The following is an 11,454-nucleotide window of genomic DNA, read 5'->3' on the forward strand; positions in this document are numbered from 1 at the left end:
TCTGTATAAATATAACTAGATTTACGAGTGTTTGTACTCTCAGTCATTGATAATGTACACTCCAATTTACTATTAGACATTACTTTCACTGACCTAAACCTCATTAAATATATATTTATAATAATATGAATTATATTTTCAATTCAAAGTTCTTTTCAATGTACAAATATATATGCAAAGTATGTTATATTTATTAAAATATGTGGTCAAATTTCTTACGAAATTTGTAGCCAACAATTAAAAGGAGACAGACTGTTATACACAATGTAAATCTTCTTTAACACAGTACAGAATGCTATTTTATAGAAATAGACCGCTTTCTGTTTCAAATTCATTTAACATACTTTGGTTGCTTTTTTGAGTATCAGTACCGTTAATAATAAAAGTTATATCAACTCTAAGCCATTAATTAAAGCATGGCTTTGCATGCAATAAGTACGTAACGTAAACAGTTTTAATACTGAGCCGTTTCTACATCATCTACTCCAGAAACAGTAGCTTGTTCAAGCACTTCAAGAAGCTTCTGCATTTCCATAGAATCCGATGAATTGTCAAGCGTTCTTTCAAGTGCTCGTACGTATGACATACACGTACGTCCTTCGTGGTCTAGATTATGTGGATTTGCTTTATGCTGTAACGGTTTAATAATGTACAAGTACATCATATTTTTTTACATCATTTCTATAATATAATTAGAACAAGAAACACACACCCATATTAAAAGTTGTGCCATAGCTAAGTTTCCTGTGGCACAAGCTAAATGGAGAGGTGTCCTTAAATCTTCCATACTGACAGACATATTAATATCTTCGTAACTACATCTGGCCAAGCACAATGTAAACGCTCTCATATCGCCCCTACGTCGCGTACCATGCAAAAGAAAAACAAATTATCTAAAAATTATCTATAACAATGCAACTATAGTTCACTTGCGATTTGAGAATATTTACCGGCAAACTGAATCAATAAGCAATTTTCCTAAAGAAATGTTTGGGTTAATTGGTGGTAAGAAGATTTTATCTTCGTATTTCCATCTGATCCATTGCTCCTTTTCTTCTCTAGGAGAATCTGAATTCGGTTTTTGTTTTCCGTTTAAACAATATTCCCAAACACTATTTGCTATGTCATTACCAAGGGCTAACATTACACTTAATTGACCTGCGCTAAAGTTAATGTCACGTCTACTTATGCCATAGAACAATACATGCATAACTAAAAATATATATATCCGTTCGAATTTATATAATTGTATCCTCAAAATCGTATCATTTATCGGTAACATTATTATTATCTAGATAAAAAAATTATTCTTTCAAAACAAGTAGTTACATCGCACTTACGACCAATCGTCTAAATCCAGTGACCTAACTTTCGATATGTGTGAACCTAAATTTCTGTGTATTCCCGAGCATTCGATGCACATCAATACACCTAAGTTTAGACTAGCCCAATCTGGATCTAAAATATAATTGAAAGTATGAAATATAAAAATATTCGTAACACATTTCTACAAGTGTTACTTACTAGGTGCTGCGCAATCTACACACGCGTCATTTCCTGATACTTTATTTTTTATACAATGCATTTTGAAAGCATCAGTTTCGTTCTTTTTATCGCCATCGCTATTTTGCAAACTTGATAAAATTTGTTGTTCTATAGCAGAAATCCAACTATCTCTATCTTCGGCATTGTTTGCTTCAAAATGCCAAGTCTTATTTTCTAACGAAATAATAGAAAATTCGAAACTATCCTCTGCAAATTAAGACATATTTATGATGAACTTGATCCAATTGGGATTGTTCCGCCGAGCCATCCTCGAACGATTCCCCAAATCGGCGAGTCGGGTGCAAAAATCGATAGAAGGCACGTGTTACGGAACACGGTTCTCGAAGGATCGAGAATTATCGATAATGTTCCGCGACACGGCCAAGGACATTTGCAGCCAGCTCAAAGAAAATCCAAAAGACGATCGGTAGAACGCATGTAAGGTCAGGGATCCCAATCGTCCGCATCAGAATCAGTCAGAATCAGTCAGAATCAGTTAGAAACACGAGAAAATCACGCAAAACAGGTAGAGACGACGTTCGAAACTTATCAACCAAGTACATAATTACTCAGAGTAGCAGAGTCTTAACCTATAGTCGTAGTCCAAATGACACGGGATTAACAAAATTGAATATTTAAATAACTTGTTACGCACCTTGAGCATTGGATGATTTTGAACCCTTAGGTGTTTTTCCAGGCACTTTCACAGTTACGTATTGTAATAATATTTCTTTTCCATTGGCATCATTCATATAGTCCTAGATAAACAATATGTACATATACGTAATCCTTAAAATTTTTTAATACAACATTCGATTTATTGTACCATACAAGTATTTAGTTGCGTGTAAAAATAATAATTACATGTAAACTGGAATGATAAGTTAAACGACCATCTTCTAGCAATGTAACATATTTTTTTTTCCATTCTTTTAAAGATTTACTACTGCGTTTAAATAAGTATCCTTGTTTCACTGGTATTTCCCTTCCAACGCCCATTTCACCCATATTGTATTTCTCTTTTTTTGACGGGGTAAAAATATTAGATTTCCTTCTAAATTTCCTGCAATACAAAAATATAATGAGTTATGTATAATTTCGTTATTGAACAAGATGAAATATCAACAACTAAACCTGATAGTAGTTGGAGTTAAAATCGAGGATCTTAGATCCCCATGCTGATTCTGTACATTATGAAAATTATCACTTATCGTTCCAGAATCATTTTGAGTCAAACTACCATGAAGAGATCGCGAATCTTCATCTTTATCAGATGTCTGTGGAAAGAATGGATTTATTAAACACTTTACTTCAATATATTAAAACAAGTTGATAACTCACGTTTAGTTTTGATGAATTTGTCGCTTCCATGTCTTTGGCAAGAAGCTGTACGTTTTTTGCAATCATTGAAACAGGATACTTTGTTTCATTATCTGTTGCTTGTTGTCCATTACATCGATAATGTTTTGCAGATACATGTTGTATAATTTTTTGACACACTGTAATATTCAGAATACTCTCAGAATAATCATCAAAGTCACTGAAGAATAACAGTAATGGTGTAAGAAAATGTGTAACAAATACGTATGGTATTTACATATAGAATTTACCTATTATAAAAGTGTGAACTTACTGCATGTAAGTTGTTATTTAAAAATTACATTTTAATCAAACCAAAAACTGTATAGCATTGTTAATTATTTTAGAATATTTACCATCTTGAAATACTCTTTCAACATTTAAACCATAAATAGCACATGTTTCATAATAAGGACACCTTAGATCGCATGCCAATTTCCGAGGTCTAACATCTTTTATAACTCGAGGATTGGAATCGTTTATTGAATCTAAACAATGTGAAATAAATATAATTTGATATTAACTAATAAATGTATGTTGTAGAAAAGTAAAGGATTTGTGCATTAACCGTTTTAGTGCCAGGGGTTTTTAATGCCGATAGACGCGATTGCAATGTTTTTTTTTTCGTCGAAATATGCCGCTCGGCGCGCTCGCGCTTCGTATTGTTATTCACTTTTATATTCGTAAAAATTTCATCAGTCATATCATAAACGTTATACTAAACGCTCAAAAGTGACCAAACATCGCGGCACATTTCAGCGCAGAACGCGAACAGCGCGATCGCGCTGCGTGGCGCTAAAACGGTTAAGAAATATTTTATAAACATAAGGACAATGTGTACGTTTTACCTTGTACTCCTACAAGTATTATTGGTACTTCTGACATATTTCGAAATGAACACATTCTATTATAGAAACTGCAAACTATCGAAAAACTTTCTTCGCTCTCTAAACTAAACACGAGCAATAAAGCATCTATCCAAGCGGAGAACTGAAATGATTGATATCTGTGTTAAATGTTAAAGCAAAATATGTTACCAAATGATATATATTGTGAATGCATCGATCATATAATGTAATAAATCATTTTGTGTACTTGTGACTCTGGTACTCCACCCTCATCTCTAATTAATAAGAGATAGCTTTGATCATTGATAAAAACTTCCTTTTTAAAACGACCACCTTCTGGAGATTCTTCGTGCATGAAAGAACCAGTCAGATATCTATGAACTAAAGCAGATTTTCCTGAGTCAGACGAACCAATAATTCCTAAATGTAATTCTGGAACATCTCTAGCCAATGTCCACTCATGACTATTAACAAAAGAATCTATAATATAGAATTATTTACAATTATTTTGCAGTACAGAAAGGAAATGTAAAAGAAAATTAAAGAAAAGTATTTAAATGCTTTTAATCAATTTTTATTACATATACCTTCGATCGCAACAACATGTTCGCGAATCTGTTTTGCAACATGTGTGTCAGATATGAGATCTATCAAGTCATAAATAGCATATATGGATGGATGAACACTTTCGAAACGTTGTATTTCTTGTCTAATTGCAAGAGAATGATCGTGCACGCTCTGCTCAGTTGTCATTTTCTTGAAATCACTTTAAATTACTTTACGAGATCACATTACAGATACAGCCTTGAACTGCATTTCGCGTGCGTAGTCAACGATTAAAAGTATTTTCACATAATTTCACGTATCGAAATTCACGTGTTATCGAATAACACATGTCAAATTTGAATATTTATAAACATTATTGGTCTTAGAGAAACCGGAGGTTATCTGACACTGCTGGTGCATAAAATAACTCCGCCTTCTGGGAAACAACAAAATTAGAATATCTTGTCAAGCTGCCAATGAAAAATTATTGAAGTAAATAGTAATTTCTTGATCGGTTATTCGATGGAAATAGAAAACTTGTGACGTGAAAAGATACGTTATCGAAATATATACTTTTTTCCTTTTTACGTAAACTAACTGCGAAACTTCATGATATTATGGATCAGTTGCCTAAAAAGCATACGATAGCTTACGCTTACATTGCCAACCCATAAATGTTAGGTCCCGTTGTTCGATGCAATTGCATGCAATTTGCATTTCAATGTAATATAGACTTTACCTTATAAGAACATACCACTATAGTTTTTAATATTTAATAAAGATCAGTTTAATACAAAATAATTTTGTCACAATTAGCTGTAATAGAATCTGTTTTATAACAATATAAAACTATCTATTTGGTGTTGTAAACGCAGATGTAACTAGAAAAATTCTATTTATCACGTGGAAAACTCGAAAGACAAATCAATTGTGTAACGCAGTTTTTAACAATTATTGTTCGTTTCTCAGGATAATTCTAATTTTGATTATATTGTATTACAGGTAAATTAAGATTAAAGAAAAAATATTATTTATCGGTTTATTATAAGTATCGTAAAATTGGTTATTGCTTTGTTTATAGCGTCCGTTTGCCTAAGTAACGGCATTTTACAGAAATATTCATGATGACTGCTGCACAACTTGATGATGATATTTATGATGGATATAACGATTATTCATCAGTATACAATATCAAAGATATTGAACAAGATGATTTTTTTCAAGAAACTCTTAATACAGGATATGGAAGAAGGTCGATTGTAAGTGACAGTAAACATATCTTATATTAACAAAAACTGTTTATTGTTTTCGATAAAAAAAATCTGATTTTTTAATTTTACAATAGTTTACACCAAAGGTGCCTGGTACTGCAATGCGTTTAGGTACATCAAGTGGAGTAAGTAAGATAATAAATTTAGATAGTATATTACAAAAAATAGTACAGACAACTCATTTAAGTTGCCTGTGTTAAATTTTTTGCTGTGTATGCATTTGCATTTTATAATGTTATTGCAATATTTAACTTTGTTTAATGTTTCCAGTTTCATAGAACCGGTACAGGTATTTCTGTACGTCCAAGTACTAGTGGTATTCGGCCAATGACTGCAGTCAGAGGTGCTGGTTATACCAGCAGCAGCCGCCAACCTTTTGATCCACTTAATATGAGTAGTAGTGTTAAAGGACCTGCACCACCCTTAGAAACTGGGAAAGAAGACACGTAAGATCATAATATTAATCACTATTACTCTATACAAGGTGTTCTGCCACCCCTGGGAAAAATTTTAACAAGAGATTCTAGAGACCAAATAAGACGAAAATCAAGAATACTAATTTCTTGATGGAGGCTTCGTTAAAAAGTTACTAACAATTAAATTCAAAAATTTCAAATCGTTCTGGAAAAATTATTTTCGGTTGCGGGGGTCAATTACAATCATTTTTGGTGAATAGACATACCTCCAAAATCCTATCCACTTTCGAGAAAAAAAATCGGGTAGGTGCTGAAATATTTAGGCGAAAAAAAATTTTTCAAATCGTTCTATAAAAATTATTTTCGGTTGCGGGGGTCGATTACCACCATTTTTGGTCATTACACATGCCGCCGAAATCCTACGCACTTTCGAGAAAAAAATTCCTTACCAAAAATCTAATTAGGTGCCTAAATTTTTGGACGGGAAAAAAAATTTCAAATCGTTCCGGAAAAATTATTTTCAGTTGCGGGGGTCAATTACAATCATTTTTGGTGAATAGACATACCCTCGAAATCTTGCGCATTTTCGAGACAAAAATTCAGTACGGGCGGAACTTTAAACGTTACTAACTTTTTAACAAAGCCTCCATCAACAAATTGGTATTCTTGATTTTCGTCTTATTTTGGCCACTAAAATCCCCCAGTAAAATTTTTCCCAGGGGTGGCTAAACACCCTGCATATGTAAAAATAAGATTTCAAAAGTTGATATTTTAATAATTTTTTAAACAGGCCGACAGAGAAAATAAAAGTAACTGAAAGAAAAATAATGGAGATAATAGAGAGTTCAGTAGAAGCAGCATATGAAAATAACATGAGAGTTGCTCTAGAGAGAGCAAGAGAAGCATCTTCAAGAGAACGGGCTCTTATTAGACTGCAAGAGCAAGCTGGACTCAGTGACAGTCACAATGTAGATTTAACATTTGCTGTAAGGATCAATATTTCATTTATTATATGTAATTGAAAAGGAAAGCATTGAAAATATTTAACATTATGCAATTTTTCAGGTTATTTTTAATTTGGCAACTCAATATACCAACAATAATATGTTTACAGAAGCTATAGCTACATATCAAGCTATAACAAGAAATAGAATGTTCAGTAACAGTGCTAGACTTAAAGTGAATATGGGAAATATATATGTTAAAATGGGGCAATTGTCCCAGGCAATTAAAATGTATAGAATGGCATTTGATCAAGCACCAGCAGCTCATAAAGATTTAAGGTAATCAAATAGCAGTATATTGTTAATATAAATTGTTGGGTTTCTGTTACTGAATTTTTATGGTTATTATTTATATTAATAATAACTTGCTGCTAAACAATTCACAGAATAAAAATAATGCATAACATTGGAATGTTATTTGTACAAATGGGTCGTTTAGAAGAAGCAGCTAATAGTTTTGAATGGGTGATGAAAGAAAGAGCTGAATTTAAAGCAGGGTTGCATGCTGTTTTATGCCATTTTGCGTTGTCTCATAGAGATAAAATGAAAAGAGCATTTTTAGAGTTATTAGAAGTTCAACTTAACATAGATCAGGAGGACAGATATAACATAAGTACTGTGAGTTGGGCATGTTCAAAAATGTCATTATATAAAATGTTGCTTTCAATATAGCCCACACTCAGTAACTATAAGCATTCTACCAACTAAGAAATTGCAATTTTTTGCACATATACTTTGGCATAGTAATAAAAAATTATTACTTTCTGAATAATAAACACTAAGCACAGTGCACGTATAAATCGTTGACTCTTAAAAAAATATCTATTCTGTTCTTTTCAAAAATTGTATTTATGCATTTTATAGGATGATGTTGTTTCTAATATATTAAATGAAACTTTGAAAAATGATGATTTATCCAAGTTAGAGAAAGAATTGAAATTGGAAGCTGAGAAAACCATACTTTCTGCTGCAAAACTTATAGCACCTAGTATCGAGGATACGCTAACCGCGGGATTTGCTTGGTAACTTTTTAGGGTTACGTTACCGTAAAATCAACTTGATCACATTGTTGATTCTATTAACTATAATCGTATGTCGTTAAGGTGTGTCGATACTATAAAATCTTCAGCTTATGGGCTACTAGCTGCTGATTTAGAAATTAGTAAAGCTATGGTATTTTTACACAATCGAGAAACTCAGTTAGCTATCGATACATTGAAAATGTTCGAAAATCGAGAAAGTAAAGCTAATAGCGCAGCTGCGACCATGCTTTCGTTCATTTATTTCCTTGTGAGTTCTTGTACCAGATATACAGATTATGAATTACATATTAGTATTACAATTTAATAATTTTTATTCAACTCCTAGCAAGGAGATTACGATCAAGCAGAAAGATGCGGGGAAATCGCTCGAAGTGCGGATACTTACAATGCGGCAGCTTATGTTAATTTATCCGCTTGCGCAATCAGAAAGGGCGAATTACATATTGCTAGAGAGCTTCTCTTTTGTGCGTTAGACACGGATGCTAGTCACGTGCAGGCGCTTTATAATTTAGGTAATTTTTATTAACAGACGTATGGAAACGGAACATTAATGAAATTTTACTTAATAGGATTAGTGTACAAAAAACAAGGTATGTACGAGGAAGCGTTGGAATGCTTTTGGAAAATTCGTAATATTGTTAGACACGACCCACAAACGCTGTATCAAATTGGTCATTTGTATCAACTGACGAACGACATAGACCAGGCATCGGAATGGTATTATGATCGTTTCTAAATTTTATTTCCAATTTGAGTATCGCTATGAATAATTAACTTATGTAAAATTATTTTGAAACGTAGGTTTAATCAGTTGCTGGGTATAATACCATCTGACCCTGGAGTTCTGCAAAAGATAGGGGAAATGTATGATGGAACTGGAGATAAGCAACAAGCATATCAATTTTATAGCGATGTAAGTTTTATCATTCGTGAATTATTTTTTTTACACTCTATAATTATATTAAAATTTCGATGTATTTAGTCTTACAGATTTTTCCCTGCAAATTTCGAAGTAATTGATTGGCTTGGGTCGTATTTTGTGTCAATGCAGGTAAAGATTTTAACGTTCTTCTTTTGTATCATATATATGAAATACATTGTTATTTTGTTATATATTCAAGGTTGCCGAAAAGGCTTTAGTTTATTTCAAGAAAGCAGTGCAACTTGCTCCCGATGATCCAAGATGGCGATTACTTGTCGCGGCATGTTTAAGACGAACTGGCCAATTTCACAAAGCTCTTTTAGAGTATCAAGATATTCACGAGAAATTTCCTGAAAATGTTGAGTGTCTTAAATTTTTGGTTCGTTTATGTAGCGATCTTGGTTTAAAGGAGGCACAGTTATATGCAACGGAATTAAAGCGAGCCGAAAAAGCAAAGGAACTAAAAGATAGACAAGGATCGGCAAGACAAGGTACAGGGAATGTATATTTTTAAACTTAGTATACGTTGTTACATGTATTGGTTTGGAACATAACTTCGTGCCGCTTTTTTTCAAATTTTCTCGCAAGATGTGGAGAATACAACAGATGTTCCAACCCAATACATAAAATTGCTGTATTTACGTTCGTTTATAGGATCGAGAATGAGTAATAGCGGGGCGTCATCGCGAACTGGTTCAGGAATGAGTGTATTGTCAGATCACAGGTCGAGTCCCACTTTTGGCAGAAGAGATGCTCAAAGTTTGAGTAGTGCTGGTGTTTCACGACCTAACCGAATGTCTACAACTGAAAATTACGCAGAAACGGTGTCCGATGTGAACGATCAACCGAGTACGTATTATTCAAAATTAAAATCCTTGTATGAAATATGTAGTTTGAACGTTAATCCAATTTTAAAAGCAGTAGACGTCTTTTTTTTCGAATTCTTTACGAGAGTTCTGGTAACATTAACGACCGAAAAAATATGTATTTCGAATTAGAAGACATATACATATAATAATATAACATGTTAAAGTACTTTTGATCATATTGCCTTCTCAAGTATGGAATATTTGATGGACTTATCAAAGTTTCAGAGTTGCGTAGCTTTATTTGAAATGACCATTAACAAGAATGATTTATAGATGATGGTTGAATTGCCCTAATGGATTGAACAAATGATAAATGGGTTTGGCTATTTTAAACAGTCCATTCTTGCTTCTTCCCTATATAGTACTTCTCAAACTTTACGCGGGTCTATAATATATTTCGAATAGTTAAAAATGGCGTATAATTAAATGCTAGATAAGATGATGTCAATCTGCAAATTGCCAACTAAAAGAGCAAACGTTATGAAATATTTTATTCAGGTACTTCGTATGTAGATCCGGTAGGTCCTCTCCCTATTCGTCCCATGACGTCCATCGGGAAAAGGGACGATGATTTTGGCGACGAAGAACTCGGTGATGATCTTTTACCGCAGTAACGTGAAATATAATGTTTATCATTTCTTTATTGCACTGTACTGCTTCTACTAATGTAATATAAGTCGTATCGCGATTGATGTTTGTACAACTTTAGAAATTAAATGAAACATTGACAGAAAATTTGACGTCGACCATTAACTGTGTGTCAATGACTTCATGCGCGCTGAAATGCGTGTCATAAAAATTTCAAAAAAAGACAAATGTATATTCAAACAAATATCAATTACGTTCGCAAATAACGTTTTTATCGGCACTTTATAGCTAGATTTCAATATGCTTTCAGTCTAGACGCGTACTACGAATTCCTTAATTATCATTGCGGAGTGCAAGATGTTTAGTTGTGCGTAACATGGTGTCGTACATTATGAAGCCACGAGGGTCGACCGATTGTAACGATCTAAATTTAAACACGGTGGCCAATTTAATCAAACTCCATTCAGTGTATGGTAGTTTAGGAGACGGATGTTATTTTATTGCAGCTACTTTCAAACTTCATTCAACGGGCACAATGCGAGCGTTCCTTTAGGAGCATACGAAAGCGTGGGCAGTAACCAGCGCCAGAGTTGCTATCGTTTCTATGCATCTACTAAACTAGTACACGTGTTATAAATCAAGTGTTTTTGATTTAAAAATAATCGCGATAAACTATAATTTTTGTGATCGAGCTAACGAGCTAACATTTACCCTTTACGCCACGCAATAGCATCAAACATGGCGTCGCGACTGTGAGCACTTACCGTAGAGTAGCAGCGCATTTGTATCGAATTAACTCAATTCAAATATAGATAACAATTTTTCCATACATTTACTAAACTTTTTCCTAAATTCGTTACAAAGATAAACAATTTACGAATTTACACATAGAACATTGACGAATCTTTATATTAAAAATTTCCAATTCTCGTTCACGTAACGCATAAATACGTAATCGTTCATTGACGTCATTCGAATAAATTTTTTTCACGAAAAATCCTCATTCGACTAAACTTTCGTTCGCGACGTACGCACGAAACAAA

General features: G+C 33.2%; 2 protein-coding genes across 4 annotated transcripts; one reads left to right on the forward strand and one right to left on the reverse strand.

The window, feature by feature from the left end:
• Window positions 1-445: 445 nt before the first annotated feature.
• LOC122396940 (centaurin-gamma-1A) lies at window positions 446-5,071 on the reverse strand. Of its 2 annotated transcripts, XM_043395739.1 has the most exons (13): window positions 4,340-5,071; window positions 4,000-4,232; window positions 3,753-3,894; window positions 3,261-3,392; window positions 2,887-3,044; window positions 2,680-2,822; window positions 2,410-2,608; window positions 2,201-2,303; window positions 1,525-1,752; window positions 1,341-1,458; window positions 951-1,163; window positions 713-857; window positions 446-631 (listed from the first exon to the last, which is right to left on the reverse strand). In XM_043395739.1, the coding sequence occupies exons 1-13, from the start codon at window positions 4,503-4,505 to the stop codon at window positions 455-457; spliced, it is 2,157 nt and encodes a 718-aa protein (XP_043251674.1). In that variant the 5' UTR covers window positions 4,506-5,071; the 3' UTR covers window positions 446-454. The 2 variants fall into 2 exon arrangements, with proteins under 2 accessions (XP_043251674.1, XP_043251682.1); XM_043395747.1 differs by lacking the exon at window positions 4,340-5,071 and having other exon boundaries at window positions 3,753-3,910; window positions 4,000-4,153.
• Window positions 5,072-5,168: 97 nt separating this feature from the next.
• On the forward strand, window positions 5,169-10,990 carry LOC122397000 (intraflagellar transport protein 88 homolog). Of its 2 annotated transcripts, none has more exons than XM_043395801.1 (16): window positions 5,169-5,300; window positions 5,380-5,557; window positions 5,644-5,694; window positions 5,840-6,015; window positions 6,776-6,971; window positions 7,051-7,268; window positions 7,376-7,607; window positions 7,854-8,011; window positions 8,093-8,279; window positions 8,358-8,544; window positions 8,602-8,749; window positions 8,834-8,945; window positions 9,015-9,083; window positions 9,154-9,445; window positions 9,609-9,803; window positions 10,322-10,990. In XM_043395801.1, the coding sequence occupies exons 2-16, from the start codon at window positions 5,420-5,422 to the stop codon at window positions 10,435-10,437; spliced, it is 2,475 nt and encodes an 824-aa protein (XP_043251736.1). In that variant the 5' UTR covers window positions 5,169-5,300; window positions 5,380-5,419; the 3' UTR covers window positions 10,438-10,990. The 2 variants fall into 2 exon arrangements, with proteins under 2 accessions (XP_043251736.1, XP_043251743.1); XM_043395808.1 differs by having other exon boundaries at window positions 8,608-8,749.
• Window positions 10,991-11,454: the final 464 nt, after the last annotated feature.

This window comes from Colletes gigas, unplaced genomic scaffold (genome assembly GCF_013123115.1).
Source record: "Colletes gigas isolate AHSC1104 unplaced genomic scaffold, ASM1312311v1 Colletes_gigas_Sc00001, whole genome shotgun sequence".
Lineage (NCBI taxonomy): Eukaryota > Metazoa > Arthropoda > Insecta > Hymenoptera > Colletidae > Colletes > Colletes gigas.